Raw genomic sequence first — 22295 nt, forward strand, 5'->3', positions numbered from 1 at the left:
CAGGAAAACCAGTTTAGGGGCAGAGGGGTGGGCACCGACTGGAAGCTTCTGGCAAGCACCAGACACGGGGCCACCAGGGCAGCTCCCCAAACCCCAAGAGCCCTGCAGAAGGCGTGGCTAGTGAGGGCTGCTTGGGGGAGGCAGGCGCCCCCACACCCGAGGCACTGGAGGACGGGAGGACGGGAGGGACCTGCTGGCAGCTGCTGACATGGACGGCTGGTGCCCGGCGCTCGAGGAGAGGGGGAGGACAGGGACAGAGAGAGAGAGACAGCAGAGACGGCGAGAGTCTGAGACACGGCCAGTCAGACACGGGGAGGAGCAGGAGGAGGGGGGAGGATACTTACTTGGCGGTTTATCCGAATCTTAATGATTCCAGTGAGGAACAGTACAAAGCAAAAGAGACAGAGATTAGGCCAGAGGCGGATGGAGGTGGACGGAGCACGGGAGTGGCTGTGAGCCAGGGGGGCAGAGCAGACATGGGTGGGCTGCGCTGGGGAGGGGCACGGCCCTTAAGCTGGCTGAGGAGAGGCCCCAGTGCCACCAAAGCTGCCCACATCTTCAAGACCCAGGCCCAGCTCTCACCCCAGGCGAGGGACAGGGTGGCAGATGGGGGCGAAGGCAAGGGCTTCTGGGAAACTCAGGGTAGCACCTCCGACACCAGGAGGAAATAAGAAGCAGGAGCACACAGATCACCTCCAGAGCCCCCACGCTCGGCTCCCAGGACAAGCCTTGCTCCTCTGCCTGGAAGCGCCTTCCCTCTCCTCGCCAGCCCCCCGCCACCCGCTCACGCCCTACTCGGTGGGTCCCCGCAGCCTGCTGCAGCCAGCCCTGGCTCTGTGAGTTCTTCCTCCGACGGACCTGCACTGCACACCCCACCCCACCCCCGCCATCTGAACTCAAGGTTATTTTGCCAGTGTTGCTCTGCCTCCCCCACTAGAATGAATGAGTGAATGCACATATACAGGATGCACACGGCCAAGGAAGGCAAGGGCTGGGCCTGTCTGGTTCCCATTGAATCCTGCTATCCAGCACAATCCATGGGAAGTGCTTGAAACTGACCTGATAAATGACCAACAAAAGATGCTGTCCCAAGCTTGGTGTGCAGGGAGCAGGGGGAGTGTGACCAAAGTCCCCAGAGAGCTGTCTCCTCTGACTCCTTACTCACATCAGGGAAACAGACCCATCGCCCCTTCTTGCTACCCCAGCCGGTCCTCCTGGCTCCCTTCCCTGTCATTGGCTACCTTCCTTCCAACCCAGCCCGATCCAGCCGCTGCAGCAGGCGGCAGGACAGCCTAACGGTTAGCAGCAAAGGCCTGGAGACACAGACACAGGTACTTGTCGCGAGACCTAGGCCAAGCAGCCTCACCTCCCTGAGGTCCTGCTGTGACTGCCTTGAGGGTTGTTGTGGGGACCGCACACAATGAGGCCCCAAGAGTGTTCTGGGCACACAGCACACGCTCAGTGAACACGCATTGTTTCCCTTGAAGCACCACTGTGGGCTTGGTCACACGCTTCAGCCACTCCCCGGGGCCCCTCGGGAAAGCCCGCTGACCGAGGCCCTCACGGTTTGCCCCCTGCCTACCTCTGCAGCCTCCCTGAGTATCTGAGAAGCCCACCCTCCAAGCCTCTTGGCCCCGCCCTGCGCGGGGAGCCTTCCTTTCCGCCTCTGCCCTTCGCCCAGCTCACAGAAGCCCCCATCTCGTGGGCTGACTCCGGCCTGCAGGAGCCTTCTAGAAGGCCCTCGCCCATTCACTCTGTCCTCCTCCTCCTCCGAGCTCCCTGGCACCGAGAGCAGGAGGCAGGGGGTGCTCAGACCTCGGTCCTGGGAGCCTCCCCTACTCCCGGACGGGTCTCTACCCGGCCTGGACAGCGAGCCCGGAGTGGGAGGGCCAGGGCAGCAGGAACGGCAGGGGCGAGGCACTCACGTCTATGTAGTTGGCGTTGATGTAGTCGGCGTTGGGGTCTCCCAGCATCGGGTGGAGCTTCACTCGGTGCCGATCGTCTGTAAGTGCAGAGCAGGTGGATAGGCTGAGCTGGGGCAGCCCAGGCAGGGCAGGGAGGGAACCCAGAGGCTCAGGGCTGACCAGAAGGCTCTGAGCCTCATGGGAGGTCGGACAGGCCGGGGGGAAGCCTGTACCACGCAGCCAAGGAGGCCCAACAGTGTATGCTGGCAGGTTATCAGCTGTGCAGCCCTCCTGTGCCTCAGTCTCCTCATCTGTGAAGTGGGGACACACTCACTCCACAGGGCAGCTGGGAGGACATGGGCACGACAGGTATGACGCTCAGTGCAGGGCTGGCCTCAGTCAACAGTGGCCATGCTTCTAGAACCTCCGAGGCTGTACTCCCCCTTCCTAGGCCCCTCCCCACTGCCGCCCTGGACCCCAGCCCCTCCCCCTGGACTCACAGGCAGACATCGGCTCCTGCCGGCCGCCCTGGAGCTTGTCTTTCTTCTTCGTGGCATCCCAGCCTTCAAAGAAACTCTGCCAGAAGGGAAATGGTGATCAGTGGGGGTGGCGGGACCCCCATAGGACCCCCCCTCCAGCCTATAGGACTCCATCCCTCCACAGGGGCAATGGGGCAGCCGTGAGGGTCAGGTACAGCGCTGAACCAGTCACCACGGGTCCCTCCATCAGCAAGGGACCAGGTTCAATACCAAGAAGGGTGGGAAGAAAGGAAGTAAGAACAGAGACGTTTCAGGACAAGGGTCAAGTTTAGAACAAAGGTCAAATCCAGACTGGGGCTACAAGGAAGGCAACAGGAGGCTCAGAACGAGGGTGGGCCAAGGGTGTGTCGGAGTCTAGAGGGAGGCAGGGCGGGACCCACAGAAGAGCTGTCAGGAGCTTAGGATGAGAGGCAGAGTCCACACTGGGGAAAGGTCGAAGCCAGGTCCAGATTAGGGACAGCGTGAGGGTCACAACCAGGATCCAGATGGAGACTGAGATGGGACTCAAAGCAGAGTTAGGAGGAGAGTAAGAAACCAGGGCAGGGTGAGGCCCAGATGCGGGCCAAGGTCAAGGCCATAAAGGTGGGGGGGGGGGGGTGTGGCCTCTGTCAGAGCCAGGGTGCAGCCAGGGCTGGGCCCCTGTGAGGCGGCAGCAGGCGAGGCCCAGCGGGCGTGCTGGCGGCACCGGGCTGAGCGTGCACCTCGTACTCCTGCTTGAAGCCGTAGCCCTCGGCCGTCTTCATCTGGTTGATGTGCTGCAGGAGGTCGGCCACTCGCACTGCAGGGTGCAGCTGCCCTGTGTGGTATGGGGAGCCCTTCCGGCCACACGGGCGCCGTGGAGAGCCCCCCAGCAGGCTGCTGGCCTCGGTGACCCCGCCGCTGCGCTGCTCTCCTGCAGTGAGGGGGAGACAGAGGGGTTCCTGCCACAGGGAGCACCGGCATCACAGCCTACATGCGGGAGGCTGGACTGCTTGCGGGAGCCCACAGCCTGGCAAGGCCTGCCTGGGACCCCAGGCAAGCCCCTACCCTTTGGTGGGCTTCCCAGATCATGTGACCTCCAAGGGCCCCCCACGTCCCTGCCACTCTGGGATCCTGTGATACCCTCACCTCACCCCGGGTGGTGTCCCCACACTGCCTGCAGGGACAGAGCTCAGCAGGGCCTAGGACAGCCACCCCGCCTCCCTCTCTTCCAGGGAACAATCTGGAACACTGGCAACGCCCCGTAATCACCGCCATTCAAAGAGGAGCACATCAGAACGAGCTGCAGCCCACCCTCCCTGCAGACTGCAAGGCACCTGATCAGAAGCCTCCCTTGTGCGCCAGCGTTTCCATGGGCAGCCATGCACGGCCTCTGCCCGTGGGGGCAGGTGGGAGGTTCACAGTGCCCCGCACTCCCGCCCCTCCCCACTCTCCCCACCAGCATCCCCAGGCTCAGCCACACCCACCTCAGGACACTCACTCCCACTGACTTACTCCTCCCAGCCTAGCACTGCCCACAGCCCTTCTCTGGCAGGTCTGAGCTGGCAGGCGCCCGCGGGGGACCCCCAGTGGAGCTCAGGTGCCTGCCCGCACCCTCCCATGCCTTCCCACAGGCTGCTCCCTCTGCCTGGGGCACCCTTCCTCCCCCCACTCTCAGCTCACACTCATCCTCCTCAGGGACACCTCCTCCCGCGCCTGGAACTCCTACTCAGTGATACCCAGCAGGACCCCAGGAGAGACCCCCCCCCCAAGAACCCGACCTCCCCCAGCTGCACTCACATTGGGGAGCTCTCCCTCCTCTGCCGGCCTGTCCCGTCCGGCCACGGTTTGAGAACAGCCAGCAGGTGGAAAGGCAACGCGCCTCAGGGCTCCTTCCTCCCTCCTCCCAGGAATAGCAGTCGTCAGCTGCCTCTGGGTCAAGGTCTGAAAACGGCTGCTTTGCACATCGTTGGATTTCAGGGGCTCCGGTGGGAGGGCAGCTCAAGTGCAGTGACACTGTCGCGGCCGGGTGCCGCAAACCCTTCATTTCATAGGTGAGGAACCCGCGGGCTGCAGAGAGGACTGGCCTCCCGCAGCGGCTGCCAGAGCGCGTTCCAGAAAACACCAGGCATGCAGGCTGACGCCAGCGTTCCGTGAGAGAAGAGCAGGCTGGACGGGGTCTGCGAAACCCTGGGATACACAAATCAGCTCACTCTCTTCCCTCACGGGGCTGGGGCGCGTTATTCTGCCAGGGGCCACGTGGATACTTATGACGTCATTTGCAGGCCATCCACGACAATCAACTTAGAAATGAGCCTGCTATAGACGTATTGAATTTTGAGGTCCACCTGCGGGTGCCTTGGCAGGGCCAGACCAAAGTGATTCTGCAGGCCGAGCACGGCCCGTGGCTGGACGCTCCCCACCCCGGCGTCTAAGACCTCTTGGGGCTTCCAGCGTCTGTGTACATCTTACGTCTCTCAGACATGAGTGGAAACAGCACAGCTGATGAACACCTCCCCACCACAGAGGGCTTTCTGCATTTGTTTCATGAAATATCATTGGGGGGGGGGGGCACAGCATCATGTGGGGACTGCGAGGAGGCGGGCTCTGGAGTCAGACCTTGCCTCAAACCCCAGTTCTGCACGTGACCTTGCCCACGTTCACTGACCCTCTTCTAACTGCCGTCCGCACACTCCTGCTCTCTGATAGGATGACGTCACCAAGGTGATGGGCATAAAGCAGCCAGCCCAGGGCCTGGCACACAGGGACCACCTGCCCGTGGCAGCTGCGGGCATTCCCAGGATGGGGGGAACGCCTTGAGCCCAAGAGAGCCCGGGCAGCCGACTGACAAGAGCCGGGTCCTTCCCCACCGTGGGCTCGTCGGGCAGGGACCCGAGAGCAGCCTCTCCCATGATTCTCAGGAGCATCCACCACAAACACGAGACGAGCGCCGCGATTTCAAGGATTTCTCCCGGCTCAGGGAGTTCAGGGAATCGATGGGAAGGAGCAGCCCTAGTGCTCTCTGTGGAAACCAGGCTGACAGCCCTGCAGAGAGCCCTTCAGGTGGAGGACGGCGCAAGTGAGGGCGCCAGGGCCCAGGCAGCTCCTCGGGCGCTGCTGCAGGCCGGGCGGCCCTGACGTGGCCTCACAGTGGGCGTGCAGCCAGCTCGCCGTGCCCGGGCGCCAGCGAAACAAGTCCTCCTGCTTGAGATCCCAATGGGCAGCCCGAGCCAAGTCCACAGCTCACCACATGTCCTAAAGCCACCCACCAGGAAGTGACAGGGTGGTGTTCCCGAGGCGACCCTGCACTCCCTGGGCCCAGGAGGCAGCTCCCCACGGACCTGGCCCATGAACCCCCTTGGCAGAATCAAAACACACTTCCTGCCCTGCCACAGCCCAGTCCCCAAGGACCAGCTCGCCCGCAGCTGCCAGCCCGGGAGGGAGGAATGGGACAAGTAGCCCTCAGCTTCCATCTGGCCGAAGGCTCTTCCCTGCTGTTGTGACCATGGCACATCATCTGTGAGCACTTGTAGGGAGGGCTGAGGCCCTGAGCGAAGAGCACCGGGTCTGGGGTCAGAAGACCTGGATTCGGATTCTGACTCAAGTCCCCAGGCCCCCGGGGGTCTCGGTTTCCACATCTGGAATTGAGAATCCTCAGCCTTCCTTGGACACAGAAGACACACACGCACCCCCAGCCCCCACCCAGTTACACAGTCCGCTAGCACCCAGACTGTTCCTTTGCAGCCTGTGTGAGCAAACAGCTTTCCTAAAGAAACCCAGCCCCCAACAGCGGACGGTCCCTAACGTGTTGAGCACTTTCACAGGCCCGGCATGGTTCTTAAGTCACTTAACACCTAAAACACCCTTACAAGCAGACACTATCGCTACACACAAAGGAAGCAACTGAGGCACAGCAGGGTGGATTCCAACCCAGGCCCCTCTGACTCAGGGACCCTGTGGTCCACCCTGCCATCTCTGCTTCCCTCTCCCTGGTAAAAGAACCTGGCACTTACATGACAAACCCACGGGTACCCAACAGGGCTCAGCAGCTCCAGATGGACAGGAGGGCTTGAGGGGTTCTGAGGGTGTCTTGGGCAGGGTTCAGAGCTGGGGGGAGGAAGGTCCCAGCTGGCCTCCTCACACCAGCCTGCCCCCACTCACCCCATGTGGGAAGCCCCTGTTTTAGAATCTGCACCTAAAGGATGCATCACACCCAGCCTGGTTTTCTAGTCCAAACTACGACTTAGCCTCTACCGTTCAGAAAAGAACAGAAGAAAGGCAAATCTGGACCAGCGCGTGGCGAGCAGAGACAGGGACAGAGGGTGCAGAGGAGATGTGTCTCCAGTCCCCCAGACCCGCCTGGGGCTGCCTGGCTCCAGTCCCCCAGACCCACCTGAGTTTCCTGCCATCCCACCCTGGCCCGTGCTCTGCATCCTGCCCTCAGTGCCCAGCAATGCCATCACCACTAGTCAAATCCTATCCAGTTCAACCCAGACACCGGCCACCCCTGCCCAACGGTGCATGCTCGCAACGCCGGGGCTGTCCTAATCACTCCCATCACCCACAGGGCCATGAGCCTCGCCCGGGTCGGCCTTGACTCCCAGCTAGAAAAGGAGTTCCCTGGGAGCAGCGGCCAAGGTTCCTGGCCCCTCTGTCCCTCAGCAGCGCAGGCCTGTTCCCACGCCACCCTCACCTCCCACCCTCCTCACCCCCAGCAGAGAGGAGACGCAGCCCACTGGGATCTCTCCCCAGTGCACACCTGCAGGCCTTCGCACGCGCTGTTCCTCGTCCCCACCCCTCCCTGCCTGGAGGCCCAGAGGCGCGCTGTGGAAACAACCGCTTGCCATTCAGAGAGGCTGGCACTTTCTGGACACGTGGCTCCCCCTCTCTGAACCTCTGATAGCTCATTTGTAAGATGAAGGATTTGTCCCGACTGCCAAGCAGGGCGAAACGGTGAAATTTTAATGACAGAGATTACAAAGAGAACCTGTGGATGAAAGATCTCTTTCGTGCTTTCTCTATCCCTCCGTGTCACTCCACTTTCAAATAAATAAATAAATAGTTTTTAAAACATCTTGACTAATCAGTAAAAATGAGACATCATAGGGGGTGGACACAGCCAAGATGCTGCTTGTGGCTTGTGACACCTGCGTTCTTTACCGGGTGCCTGCATTTATCCCAGTGACAAACCCACTGGTACCCCCGGGGCTCAGCAGCTGCACACGGACAGCAGGGCTTGAGAGGGCTGAGGGTGTCACAGGCAGGATTTCAGAGCTGGGGGGAGGAGGGGACACCAGCCTGCCACCACCCACCCCATGTGGGAAGCGCAGTTTCCTGCCAGTGCGCACCCTGGAAGGCAGCAGGTGAGCATTCTAGTAGTTGGGTCCCTGCCACCCGCAAGCGACATCTGGATTGAGTTCTCAGCTCCTGGCTTTAGCCTGCTCCAGTTCCAGCTATCACAGGCACTTGGGAAATGAACCAGCAGATGGAAGGTACCTCTGTCTCCGTCTGTCTCTCTCCTTGTCTCTTTGCCTTCCAAATATGTATTATATATAATACATAATGACCAAGTTGAATTTATTCCAGGAATGTAAAATAATGTTAACATTAGAAAATCTAAAAATGCCACTCACTCCATCAACAGATGAAAAAAAATGACCATCGCAAATAACCGCAGATAAGAGCATTTGGCAAGTTTAGTACACATTTAAAATAAAACCTCTCAGCAAACTAAAAACTAAAGGGAACTTTGTTAACCTAATAAAACATTTCTACCGCAAACCCACAGCAAACTTCATTCTCAGTGTGTAAATGTTACAAGCATTCCTCTTCAAGTCAGGAAAACAAAGCCAGGATTCCTGCTATAACCACTGCTATTCAACACCGCACTGGAGGTCCCAGCCAGTGCTGTGCAGAAAAACACGGTGAGGCAGGGAGCAGGAGAGGGAAGAAATGGAAAGAAAAAAAAAAAAAAAACAAAAAAACAAAACTGCAGATCGTTTTGAATCTAGAAAAATCTGAAAGATTCTACACATGGGAATTAATAAGATATATAAGATCAATCCGTACACAGAAATCAACTGTAAAATCAACTATATTTCCCTATACAAGAAACTGTTAGAAACGTAACATTTTAAAGGGTGTCATTTGCCAAAGGAGTTAAGAACAAGGGACCTGGGGATGCAGCGCCTAACAAAATACGTACAAGATTCTGTGGAGAATTATCATTGAGAGAGGTTCAGGATCTAACTAGAGGGAGCGATGCATGTCGTGTTCACGGACTCAAAGACAGCTTCGTCAGATTCCACTCCCCACAGTGACTCACAGATCTGGTACGAACCCACCCAGCGGAGTTTTTCAGGAAAAGTTTTTCAGGGAAAGATGGTTGTGAAATGTTCAAGGAAGAGAATGAGGGCAAAAGTAGCCAGGACGCCCCCATGAAGAGAGGGCTGGGAGGGCTCGCCGTTCCCCACAGCAAGACTCAGCGCGCTGCAGTCAGACAGCGTGCTTCTGCCTGGTGACAGAGAACAGGGAGCAAAACAGCGCACACACGTGTGGAAACCTGCAAAGCAGCAGTGAGAGCATGCGCTACAACAATGACGCTGGCATGGCTGGTACCCCCACGGGAGAAAAAATAAAATCCTTCATTGACAACACACACAGGAATCCATCCCAGAGCAGCCCTTGAGGTGCTGCTTGTCACACCTCCACCCCACGTCAGGGGCCTGGGTTCGGGTCCCGGCTCCGCTCCCTGGGCCAGCGTCCTGCAGGTGTGCACCCTGGGAGGAAGCAGGTGACTGTTCAGGTGCTTGGGCCCCTAACCCCAAGCAGAGACCTGGATTGCATTCCCAGCTCCTGGTTTCAGCCTGGGCTAGCCCTGGCTCTTGCAAACAATCTAGGGGTGAACCAGCGGGTGGAGGATCTCTCTCCATTTCTGTCTCTCTGCCTTTCAAATTAAATAAATAAATAAATAAAAGCAATTCCAGCTAAGGATTTAAATGTGAATGTAAAATATTAAAAGTTTCCAAAAGAAAGTAAAAATACATATGAACTTGCCTAAGGAAGAGATTCCTTAAGAAAACCCAAAAAGTAGAAATCAAAAGAGGAAAACACTGATGCATTTGACTACTTTAAAATAAAAACCTTCTGTGCATCCAAAGACACTATAAATAACCAGGAAAGATGAGCCACAAATTGGAAGAAGATATTTGCAATTCGTTAAGTGACAAATCTTTATTATCCTAAATATATAAAGAATGCCTAAAAACCACTAAGAAAGCAACCAAAAAAAATCCATAGAAAATTAGGTAAAAAAACATGAACAGGCACTTCACTGAAAGAGAGACCTGAATGGCCAGTAATGACTTGAAAATATGCTCAACCTCATTAGTAATCAAAGAAATGCAAATGAAGACTATAGAAAATTACCATCTTACATAAACTAGTTTGGCAGAAGTGAAGGAGGCTTGCAAATCTTGATCTTGATGTACAGCACTAGAAAGTACTACACACACTGCTGGGAGCGACACAGGCAAAGCCGCTCTGGAAGACAACTCACCTCGCCTTACCAAGTTGAACAGCCGCGCCCTCCAGGTTCCAGCAATCCTACTTCCAGACCCTGACATGCAGGTGCAACGGGAGACTCACGTGAGAATGCTCACGGCAGCCTCACTGATGACAGCGAGAAAGCTAGAAATTAACCAAATGTCTACGGACGACAGAACAGAGACGGCGCCTGTAACACAGTCACACACAGGAAAGCCATCCATCAGGGAAAGTAAACCGACTCAGCGAAGCAGTCCCGTGGGTAAACGTTAGAGGCGTTGAGCTGAAGAACAGCATAGCCTAGCAGTTAAGATGCCCACGTCCCACGTGGGAGAGCCTGGGTTCAGTTCCCAGGTCCAGCTCCCAACCCAGCTGCCTGTTAATGCAGACCCTGGGAGGCAGTAATGATGACCCAAGTGACTGGGTTCTTGCCGCCCATGGTGTTCCCAGCTCCTGGCTTTGGCCTGGGTTGTTGGAGATATTTAGGGAATGAACCACTGGATCTCTCAATCTGTGTCTATCTCTGTGCTTTTCAAACATTTACTCTAATACACACACATGATTTTTATAGAGCTCAAAAGTGAGAGAAACTATGTTATGCGTTGTTTGGGGATATAAGCACACTTGGTGAAACTATGCCCAGAAATGCAAGAAAATTATCAACATACATTTCCCGAGAATCTCGAGGACTATGAGGAGGGGGGGGACGCAGCCAGGTGGCGTGTTCTCACTCACCAGTGGGGTGCACTGCCTGAGTCACAAGGACTCTGTGACCTGCACAGACATCACACATTCTCCTCGGTACTAATCAACACCAAGCAAAGCACGAAGACGAGGGACGCAGGCACTCATGACACAACCCTAGCACGGGGCCGCTGAAGGACCTGCACACGTGATCTCCTCTAGTCTTCCCACCAGCCCCACCAGCAGAGATGATTCCTATTGCTATTGGGTACGTGAGAAAACGGACGTCCAGAGAGGTTAACCAGCTCATCCCAGGTCTCACAGCTAAGAAAGGATCTGAGGCAAGCCCAGGGCTATGTGACTGTGCATGAGTCCTCCCCAGCCACTGGGTCCCCGCCGCTCATTCAGCAAGCACTCAATAACCAGCGAGGCCTCTGATCCCTCTGTCCACACAGCAGCACTGAGCACTTGCTCCTGGACGAGCATCCCTGTGTCCCCCTTACTCCCGCACAGCTCCTGGCAAGCCCCCCGCCCCAAAACCAACACAAAGATCTCCCTGCCTCCCGTGCTTTCTCTACACCTCCAGCGCCAGGGCAGCATCCAGCAGGAGCTCAATGGATGCTTCCACCTGGGGTCAGGGAGCTGCAGGACCCACCTGATGTGAGGAGGGCCCTGGGGGCTTCCATCCCCTGGCTCAGCTGCAGAGCCCCGAGGCAGGGGCAGGGGCCGCACTCACCCCGCGGGCTGTAGCCGTGGGCGTCCATGAAGCTCAGGCCCAGGCGCTCGTCCTCCTGCAGGGTGCTCTGGTCCGTGAAGCTCCGGTCCACGGCGCTCATCATGTGCGTCTTCTCCTGGCGGTAGTTGACGGTGGCCTTGGTCATGTTCACCGGCTTCCTGCAGGGGGAGCCACGGGGCACACAGGTGCTGTGCCAGGCTGGACAGCGGCCAGAGGTGGGTGGGGAGGCCCAGCAGTGAGGGGCCTTGGGACCAGGTGCAGACGGCTGTTCTGGAAGCATCTCTGCATGGGGAGGGGGCTCTGCCTCCATCCTTCACTCACCAGACCCAAACAGGGCTGGCAGGGTCCCTGCCTGAGATCTCTCCTGGCAGCAAGGGACGGGGCACAGTGACCTCGGCTGGGACCCTGACCCTAACTCTCACTGGCCCCAGGTGCTCAGGAAATGGGCAGAAAAGTCCCTGGGCCTGACCTGTGTCACAGCAGAGCCACCCTTGCTGAACCCCAAGCCAGGAGGAAGGCCACCCCAGCCCCAGCACGTCACCCCCCCACCCCACCCCGTCCTCTGAGACACCTGCCCCGGGAGCCCTTTCTCCCACAGCGGGGATGCCACGTGTCCCTCCACAGCGAAGGGTCTGGCCCAGCCGTGGTCAGGAGTGCCCTGGGCACAGAGCAAACTGCAGCCTGGGCTCCGTCGTACTCCATCACCCCAGGATAGCCCCACCAAGGACCACGCAGACTCGCAAAGAAATCCACATGGGGTCCATGTTCCCACCACTGCCGGAAGCCCAGCCACTCCCAGAGCAACAGTGGGGGAAGTGAGAAGCACCCCCCACTCAGGCCCAGCTCCACAGGGAGGAACGGCAGTGGGGACCCCAGAGGAGCTAGAGGGGAGGTGGGAGTGAGAACAGGGGAACGCAGCTCCGGGAGCAAGGGGCCAAGAATCAAGAGAGGGGGAAGCGACTTGGGACCCCGTGGAGGCTGGAGAAGAACCCCAGGGCCCCAGCCACACGGAAGGCTCAAGAGGAGACAGCAGATCACGTGCTCAGCCCCCAGCATGCAGGACACAGGGCAGACCCAAGAAAGCACTTCCAGGGTATGAGGGTTCAGGGACCATGATCACCCACGGGGTGAGGCGACCAATGCAGGCGTCTCCCAGGCAGCAAACTCCAGCGAGCCTGCCCTGGACTCCAGAGCCACAGGGGGCAGGGGCAGGACACAATGACCTCTGGGCACCAGGACCACGTGTGCTTCCTGTGCTAAGACAGCTGTGTCCACGCCGAGACCACTGCTGCTGTGCACCGAGGTGGGCATGGCCCTCCCAGCCTGAGCGAGAGACGGCTCAGCCACCCAGGCCTCTACTCCTCCCCACCAGGCAGCTCTGGGCACCACCCTCCCTGTGGCCCAGGACAGGGCCAAAGAGCCACCGGGGGTCAGGTGGGGGGAAGGTTCTGTGGCTATGACCTTGACCACCTAGAGAGGGGAAGACGATCAGGAGGAAGCAGAGAAGGAGCAGTAACAAAGAGAGAGATGGGGGAGGGGGCAGCAGGAGGGACAGGCCAGACCCCAGCAAATCCCAGGGCAGACAGAGGCCCTGTCCAGCTGACAGCCGGCCCAGCGGGCTGAGCGACAGGCCTAAGAGGACTTTCTGCGAGTGCTGCCGGCCTGGGCGGCCACTTCCCATGCACACAGGGCTCTGTCCCCAGCGGGACTCCTGGTCTACACAGACACAGCCCAGGTCCCCAGGAGCAGAGGCTGTGAGGGATCTGGCTGATCCTGACGTGAGGTTGCATGGGTGGAACTAAGCACAGACACTGCCAGAGGTTCTGCAGGCTCACAAATGAACCGCGCGGGGAACGCGGGAGGGAGCGCTGCCTGGTCAGCGGTTCTGTGACAGCCGCGTGGGCTCAGGTGCAGGATGCAGAGGTGGCTGCTGGGAAAGCTGGGGCCGGGACACAGCGACCTGAGTGACAGGTCCCGGGAGGAGCAGGTGAGAGACCCGCCGTCCTCTGGGCTGGCCTGCTCTGCAGGGGAGGGGCCAGCCCCAGTATGGAGAGCACAGTGAGGCTCAGGAAGGGGATGTGACCTTCTCAGGGCAACTCACAGAGCCAGCCTTGAACACTGCGACCAGCTAACTGCAAAGCCAGCACGGGTGGCCACACTCAGGGGGAGTGGGGAGAGGAAGACGGAGAAGCAAGAGACACAGTAGAGAGAGAACAGAGGATGAGAATCAGAGCAGAGGTGGCCACCGAGAGTCCAAGGCCAGCCAGGGGCGGGGGGCAGGAGGTCTCGCCCTAAGAGGGGACTCAAGACCAGTGGGAGCTACTTACGGGTAGTAGGAGTAGGCATAGTGGTCTCTCCTGGCCGCGTGCAAAGAGAAAAGAGCACAGTGTGTCCCAGACCTTCCAGCAAAGCTGGCCTGAGGGCCATGCCCGACCAGCACAGGACCAGCCAGGGACCACAGGTCCAAAGGCCACCCTACCCCAGGGGCTGCCCAGGCTCTGACACTGAGGACCAGAGCCCAAGGTTCTTCCAGAACCTTCTGAGAGCCTGCTGCTGTAGCTAGAAGGCAGGGAAAGGGCCCAAAGCTTTCATGAAGTCATACATACACACAGACTCAGAAAAACACTCATATGCACATCCTCACACAACATGTATGGAAATGCACTCACACTCATGCAGGGGGAAATGCACACCGACACACTCACGCACACACACGTAGTCAACACCCTCGCAGACGCGTATGCATAAACACAGATATCATCTGAGCACCTGCGCTCACCCAGGGCTGCCTCACCCCTACACACAGCCCCTCACCCGCAGGCCCCTCTTCTGAGAAGCCCTCTGCACACACCTCAGCTGGGAGGGAAGCAGGCACTGAAAACAGGGAGGGGCAGGGTGGGGAGGACTCCAGCTGGACACCCAGGGGTGTGGGGTCAAGGTCAAGGAGCCAGGTCACCCCTTCATAGAGGGGTCAAGAGTCCCACATTACTGCAAATCACTCCCAGTGAGAAGCAGAGCAGGGCTGAGTCCCACTTCGCAGATGGGGACGCTGAGTCCCAGGGAGTCGCGGGTTGCCCCGGGACTCTGAGGGTCAGAGGCAGAATTCAGAGCAGCCCCAGGCCTCCTGCTGCCGGGCCCAGGTCTCTGGCCCTGGACCCCACCCTGCACTCCCTCCTGAGGTCCCATCCAGGCAGGCTCCAGGGTCTTCCATGCACCACCCCCAATATCACCCATCAGCAGGGACCTCAATGATGGCTCCACAAGGAAATCCTGCAGACTGGGGGCGGGAAGGAGAGAGTAGGGTAGGGGGGGCTAAGCTCCAGGACAGGTTGGCTCCAGGTTACACAGCCTCTCTCATCCATTCCAGGGAGGTGGGAGAGCCCAGGGTGTAGGGGTGGTCACAGGGGCCCCAGGGGGGAGGAGGGGGCTGAAGGAATGGCATTGTTCTAGTCCCAGGTGCCGTGACTTCCAGAGGGCCTATCCTAACCCCTCCCTAGTTACTGCCAACCACAAGTGTCCCCTCATTCCCTCTGCACTGTCCCCCCCATCCCAGCACCCAGTCCTTTTCACGGTTCCAACCACCTCATGCTTGTGTGCTTGAATTCTGTGCCAGGCTGCCCACCAGCTACGAAGCACAAGAGGGCAACATCCGTGCCTCTCTGTCCACGTGTGCACACGGCAGGGCCCAGCACGTCACAACCCTGGACTGGGGAAGGGGCAGGCATTTGGTGCTGCTGGGAGGACATGGCTTGGGCCATGCCCATGCCACACTGGAGTGCCCTCCCAACTTCAACTTCCTGCTAACGCACACCCTGGCTGGCAGTGAACAGGAGATACCTTTCTGTTGGTCTCTCTCCCTCTCCCTCTTGCTTGCTCTGCCTTCCAAATAAGTAGTTTTAAAAAAAAATAATAATGAACACAATGAAAAAAAATAAGAAGACATCACCTCCACAAGCTTCCATTTCCTCCTCTAGAAAAACGAACTATTGGGGCCGATGCTGTGGCATGCCGGGTAAAGACACCGTCTGCAGCACCAGCATCCCATATGGGCGCCAGTTTGAGGCCCAGCTGCTCCACTTCTGATTCAGGTCCCTGCTAACGTGCTTGAAAAGCAGCAGAAGATGGCCCAAGCGCTTGGCCCCTGCATCTCCATACAAGACTGAGATGAAGCTCCTGGCTCCTGGCTTTGGCCTGGCCCAGCCCTGGCCATTGCAACCATCTGGGGAGTGAACCAGTGATGGAAGATCTCTATATCTCTCCCTTTCTCTTTAACTCTGCCTTTCAAATAAATAAAATAAATATTTTTTTAAAAAGTGGACTATTTGAGACATAAGCAACAGGAAACCGAGGCCCAGCAGGTGCCAGCAAGCAGCTTCCTCCCTGTCCCCATGCCTGCTGAGCTGGGGGGTGGGGTTCAAGAGGACCTGACCCCACAGGGAACACCCAGCCCTAGCACAACTGCTGTTGCTCCATTGTGGAAGACGGCACTGCGCCAGGACCCACAAGGAAGTCAATGAACCGTGCAGGGCGAGTCCAGCACCCCGAAGGGGCAGGGCTGGGTGCTGGGCACTAGCAGCACAGCTGGGGTCTGAGCTGCACAGGGTGAGCAGGCCTCCCTGCCCTGCCCTAGAACTCCCTGCAGGCGACTGACCCCAGTCTGACTGTCCCCACGGGCAGAGCAGGATGGAACCTCTGAAATCTCCCCCACCCCACTGGCCCGTTTCCCAAAGTCCTCCCAGGCCCCTCCTACCTCCAATCAGGCCTCAGGGGCCTGGAGGGCAGGGAGTGGTGACTGTCTTACCTCAGCAGCCCCCAACTCTGTCCCATGATAGCCACAATGCAGACTTGGGGAGCCCCAAGGAGCTGAGCAGGCCCTGACGGCCAGGGGAGAGGCGGGGACACAGTGAGGGGCCAGATGGGACCGAGGCTGTTAGAGACATAGCAAGCTCAGGGTGGGGGCCGAGGGGCTCCTAGGACAGCCTGTGTAACACAGGGCTTCCGAGTGGGGCCCTGACCCTGTCTCTCTATGCAAAGCTGAGTGAAACCCCCCACTCAGAGCAGGGGCAGAGTACTAGGGTTTCAAGGGACCCCTCCCTTACAGCCCCCTCCACCTCTCGGGCCCCCTGCTGGGGAGAAGCACGGGAACCTGCTGCTTGCTGAAGAGGCCCCTACAGGACACCTGACGTGGTGAACAAGTGACACGGGCCGTGGCTTTCATTGGGATTTCTGCATCCAGGAACGGGAGGCAGGTCTGCTTCATGAGTCAGCACCCAGGAGGAGGAGAAATTCTCCGACGGATCCCAGGCATCAGAACCGTGCCTGGCATGGAGCAGGTGCTCAGTCACTAGAGTACTAACGGCACACGGTAATTACTCACTAAATGATAGTGAAAATATTTCCTCATGAAGCCATGCAGGGACAAGAGAAGGGGAAAACCAGAGCCCTTGGCCAGCGCCGCGGCTCACTAGGCTAATCCTCCGCCTTGCGGCGCCGGCACACCGGGTTCTAGTCCCAGTTGGGGCGCCGGATTCTGTCCCGGTTGCCCCTCTTCCAGGCCAGCTCTCTGCTGTGGCCCGGGAGTGCAGTGGAGGATGGCCCAAGTGCTTGGGCCCTGCACCCATTGGGAGACCAGGAGAAGCACCTGGCTCCTGCCTTTGGATCAGCAGGGTGCGCCGGCCGCAGCGGCCATTGGAGAGTGAACCAACGGCAAAGGAAGACCTTTCTCTCTCTCTCACTATCCACTCTGCCTGTCGAAAGAAAGGAAGGAAGGAAGGAAGGAAGGAAGGAAGGAAGGGAAAAGAAAAAGAAAAGAAAAGAAAAGAAAAGAAAAGAAAAGAAAAGAAAAGAAAAGAAAAGAAAAGAAAAGAAAAGAAAAGAAAAGAAAAGAAAAGAAAAGAAAAGAAAAGAAAAGAAAAGAAAAGAAAACCAGAGCCCAACACCAGGACGTGCCGACCCCCCCCCCCCCAGCCGTGCTGGCACACCCAGCCCCAGACGCTCCTGCTGGTGCCTGCCTCAGAGGCCCTGGCCAGCTCTCTCATCTTCCTGGATCCCACTTATCTGCTCCCAGCAGCCCAGACAGCCAGTGCCAACTCACCCACGTGTGCCAGCCTGGCAGCAGCAGGGACTCCGCAAGCCAGAGCCCCGGAGGGTGGGGTGGGGCTGGCTCTGCCTCTGGCTCCGTGGGTGACCTTGAGCAGGTGTGTGCCTCCTGCCCCACCCCCAGCCCGCATCCCTCAGTTCAGGTGCTCGGACCACAGTGTCCCGGGGCTGCCTGGTGGGGAATGGGGAGTGGGGTTGCAGCCCGCAGGCAGAGGGGTCTCAGAAGCCCCTACCCTGCCTCCAGCCAGAGCTGCTGCTCAGCCTTCACCTGCTCCATCCTGGGGCTCCCAGGGCTGGGTTTTGCTTTTTCACTTCCATTGGTGCTTTGAAGACAGGTTCTGTCATTTTAAAAAGGTTTGGAAACCATTAGACTGGATATCTTTAAACTACCGGCAGCTCTTACTCTCTGGAGCTCAGAGCACCCTTGGTTCTAAGTTCTGAGATTCTTAGAATCCCAAATCCTGAACTTCTGGTCCTCCAAGATGCTAGGTTCGGGATTCCCAGAGGTGCTGGGGATGCATCTGATCTTCGCAACATGCATCAGGAAGCCAGCGCTAGGAGGCCCAGGAGGACTCCCCGGGATGCAGGGTAAGCCGAGCCCAAGAGAGGGTGGGACCCAAGGAGAGCCCCGGGTCTGTAGGAGAGTGAGCACCACCCCCAGCTCACCCAGCCCCATGTGGTGGGAGGTCTGCAGGGAGCCAGGGAAGTCAAGTCAGGTCTGTTCCACACTCTCCTCATTACGACAGCCCGCCCAAGCGCAGGAGGGGAGTGTCTGCTCCCCGCACCGCCCTGGGCACCCCGGACTGAGCACCTCCCCCGGGTAACGCACCTGGCACCAGCCAGACCTGTGTTCCAGCCACACTGCTCTGGGGCAGTGCCGTTTGCTGAGTCTCTGGCTTCCCGGTACCCAAGTCAGAGCCTCTGTAGGCCCAGTGCCCAGTCTGGCAGCCCTCCAGACACCTGCCAGATGGCTGCCCCGCCAGGCCCCAGCCACCACACTCTGCGCCCACCAGGCCTCTGTGGGGCGGCGGCCGCAGTGGGCCCGGAGGCCAGCCCCACTCACCCCTTGCGGATGATGACGATAATGGCCCCCAGCAGGAGGATGAGCACGGCCAGGCCGCCTGCACAGATGCCCAGGATGAGCCCCATCTCCTCCGACCTCTGGGACACCTCCAGGGGCCGCTTGCTTTCCTTGCAGGCAGCTGGGAGAACAAAGCAGGACAGAGGCCCAGAGTGGGCAGAGGAACACTGAGTTCCCCGCTGCAGCCACACGAGCCCCAGCGGCAAACCTGGGTGGCAGGAATACACGTGTGCCAAGGCCACCGGCCCTCAGCTCACCCCAGCACTGCCCGCCTTGCAGCAGACCCGGCCCCCTGCATCAGAGGCTGCCCACCCTGCTCCCCACCAGGACAACCTGCCCTGCTCTACCCTCACTCAAACCCTCCCTGGCTTTCAGCAGATGGGGATGCAGGACACCTGGGGCCTTCAGATCCGCCCTTCCCGCTGGGGAGGTAATAGGGAGATGGAGAAAAGCATGTGCCTAGGGTGCAGTTAGGGCCTCTCCAGGTGAGAACCAACAATGACCCTCCTTCCCCCACCTCTCTCTTCCACCACGAGAAAGGGAGCCAAGACACAGAGCCCAGGGCCAGCGCCCAGGAAACATCAGCTCCAGCCTGGCCACAACGGCTCCTCTCCGCAGGCCTTTTCCAGGCCCTTGCCTGGGACCACAGTGAGGGCGGGGGGTGGGGGCGGGAGGGTGCACCCTGCCGTCCAGCCTGGGAGAAGGGGCCCCTGAGGTGGGACACGTGGGAACCCAGAAGGGAAGCTCTTCCTGACCCCAGGTCTCCAGCCACCCCCTCTGCTCAGGATTCACCCTCCCCAGTCCCGGGGCTGCACAGGTGACAAACCCAGCATGGGAGGGCTGAGGGGACCCAGAGGGACTCACCTTTCCTGGCAATGCGAATGCAGTTCAGCCGGGTCTCCTGCAGGGAAGAGGGGGCGGAGTCTCAGCCACTGAAGCCCTGACCTCCCCCTCCCCCAGGAAGGGACCTTAGTCAGGGTCTCTTGGCGAGGACCACCCGTAGGAGGACTGAGGAGACCCGGGGGCCGGGCTAGAGGTGAGAAGCCTGCCACAGGTTAGTACCCTAGGCGATCAAGGAAGAGCATGGGGAAGGGGCAGGGCATAAACCCGGGGTCTGGTTAAGAAGAGAGATTCGGGAAAGGCGGGACTAAGGAGGGCGGAGCCTGAGGAACAGGGTGTGGCCTAGGGAAGAGGAGGGGCCTAAACCCAAAGATGGGGAAGCAGGGTAGAAACAGAAGGCGGGGCCTCAGGGAGGGGCGGAGACGAGACTGTGATCTGGACTGAAGAGGAGTCAAGAAAAGAGACTCAGAAGGAGACCGAGCTCTGTGGGAAGGAGGAGGCGGGGTCATGGGGCATGGCCTGGGCCTTAGACCTCTGCGGTAGGCCCACTGCCTGGTGTCCTGCACCCCCAACCTCCTGCACACGGCCCTGCAGCCCCTCACCCCCTTCAGGTGGCTTGCCGCCTGGAAGTAGATGAGGTAGGACTTCCTGGGCTCCAGCGGTGGGTTCCAGAAGCCTCGGTAGGTCTGGTTGTCCCCCACAGTGAAGGGCATGGCCTCAGGCAGACTGCTGGCCGCCAGTTCCGCCCCGAAGTAGTGCACCAGGCCGCGGGCCAGCGCCGCCTCGAAGGTCAGAGGCACCGGGAAGCAGTCCTGGGCGCCGGGCTCCCGCCGCAGCCGCCGCGGCCGCTCCTCCTCCACGATCACCTGGTACACGCTGCGGAGGCAGGGCAGGAGGCAGGGATCACGGCAGGCCGCCCACAGCCATCTGGTCCCTGGGGCCAGGCCCATCTGAGCACCGCTCTGAGCCCCACCTCTTACCACCTCCCAGGCCCGGGTGTCCTCCTGTGTGACAGGCAGTGGGCAGGGACCAGTGCACATCAGCTGATGCTCCTGTCACCGCCCATCCGCCTCCCCAGCTGGTCTTCCTGCGTGCGACGCAGGACGGGAAACCCAAGCTACCAATGGCTCCCTTCCCAGCCTCAGGCAGCTGCAGGCTTTCATTCATTCAGCAAGCAGTTACTGAGCTCACAGGAGGGGCCCTGTGCTGGGCGTTTAGGGGCGGGGCTTCCGGTGGAGGCCCTTCAGTGTTGAAGCAAACAAGTGGCATCTCTAGGCCCCTCTGGACCCTGAGGCGCCGCTCGTCTGCAAGCCAGAACCCCTTTCTCTCCAGGTCGCTACCACCCACTCTGATTTGGAGCGTGTGTTTCTGTTGATTGCAAAACCCCACTGAGGGGCTGGCTCTGTGGTGTTGTAGGTTAAGCCTCTGCCTGCAGCACCAGCATCCCGTATGGGCATCGGTCTGAGCCCCGACTGCTCCTCTTTCAACCCAGCTCCCTATTGATAGCCTGGGAAAGCAGTAGAAGATGGCCCAAGTGCTTGGGCCCCTGCACCCATGTGGGAGACTCAGAAGAAGCTCCTGGCTTCAGACCAGCCCAGCTCCAGCTGTTGTGGTCATCCCAGTGAATGGAAGACCTCTTTCTCTGTCTCTCCTTCTGTAACTCTGCCTCACAAATAAATAGATAAATCTTTAAATTAAAAAAAAAAAAACTCTACTGATGGGCTTTCGCTGTGAGCACCTCCAAGCCCTCTGTGGACTAAACCAAGAGCAAATATGCGAGTGCTGATGAATTCACCTGTTTCCTGTGACAGCCCCAGTGATGGCCAAGACCTCTGCTCTATTGAACGGAAACACCTTTTTCGGGCTCCCCAGCGGCTCCTTTGGAGCTTTCACACAGTGGGGAGTCATCCCAGAGACCTGTCACCAGCCCAGGGCCACCCAGCCTCCATCTCCACAGGCTGAGGTCAAGGGCGGTAATTAATACTAGTCAGGAGCACAGCTGTCTTCATCTGGAACGATGTCCGCTGTGCAGACAAGGAAAGCAGCCAGCCTAGGACAGGTGAAGGGACACGCCCAGGCCACACAGCCACCCTGCCTCTCCCCTCCCAAGGCCCACCCTGTCATCATCCCTGAGGGACCTGGCCAGCCTGCCCCCAGTATCACTCAACAGGTCAAGGAAATGAGAAGGGTTTCCCAACCCCACCCAGAGTCAGCTGTGCTAGGACCCCAGTATTCCCGGAAAGAGCAGAAAGCCCAGGCTGGCACTGTGACACAGTGGGTTAAGCCACCACCTACAATGCTGGCATCCCATATGGGCACAGGCTCAAGTCCTGGCTGCTCCACTTCTAATCCAGTTCCCTACTAACGTGCCTGGGAAAGCAAAGAGGATAGCTGAGTACTTGGGCCCCTGCACCCACATGGGAGACCAAATTGGAATCCCTGGTTCCTGGCTTTGTCCTGGCCTAGTCCTGGTCATCGTGGCCATTTAGGGAGCGGACAAGTGAATGGATGATACCCCCCCATAATATATATATATCCATCTCTCCCCTGCCCCATCCCTGAAACTCTGCCTTTCAAATACACAAATAATTTTTTTAAAGGGGGTGGGGGTAAATCCACTGCCAGCAACACCAGCATCTCATATAGGCTCCAGTTCATGTCCTGGGTGTTGCATTTCTGATCTAGCTCCCTGCTAATGCCCTGAGAAAACCAGCAGAAGGTCCAAGTCCTTGGGTCCCTGAACCTATGTGAGAGACCCAGAAGAAGCTCCTGGCTCCTGGCTTCAGCCTGGCCCAGCCCTGGCCATTGCAGCCATCTGGGGAGTGAACCAGTAGATGGAACCTCACTCTCTCACTGTCTCTCCTTCTATTTAAAAATAAATAAATCTTAAAAAAGAAAAGGAAATGAAA

General features: G+C 58.7%; 1 protein-coding gene across 6 annotated transcripts in view; it reads right to left on the minus strand.

The window, feature by feature from the left end:
• The window catches only part of PTPRU (protein tyrosine phosphatase receptor type U), an 87004-nt gene that overhangs the window by 18750 nt on the left and 45959 nt on the right, over nt 1-22295 (minus strand). Inside the window, exons 12-20 of one of the 6 annotated variants that reach the window (XM_051856778.2) lie at nt 19989-20262; nt 19411-19447; nt 18529-18667; nt 13694-13723; nt 11367-11524; nt 3145-3335; nt 2405-2480; nt 1926-2002; nt 345-362 (exon numbers count right to left, since the gene is read on the minus strand). In XM_051856778.2, the coding sequence (XP_051712738.1) occupies nt 345-362; nt 1926-2002; nt 2405-2480; nt 3145-3335; nt 11367-11524; nt 13694-13723; nt 18529-18667; nt 19411-19447; nt 19989-20262 (1000 nt within the window). Of the gene's footprint in view, nt 1-344; nt 363-1925; nt 2003-2404; nt 2481-3144; nt 3336-11366; nt 11525-13693; nt 13724-17698; nt 17804-18528; nt 18668-19410; nt 19448-19988; nt 20263-22295 lie in introns of all 6 variants that reach the window. The other 5 variants (XM_070078902.1, XM_051856780.2, XM_051856779.2 and 2 more) reach the window with 5 other exon arrangements.

Source organism: Oryctolagus cuniculus, chromosome 7 (genome assembly GCF_964237555.1).
Source record: "Oryctolagus cuniculus chromosome 7, mOryCun1.1, whole genome shotgun sequence".
NCBI lineage: Eukaryota > Metazoa > Chordata > Mammalia > Lagomorpha > Leporidae > Oryctolagus > Oryctolagus cuniculus.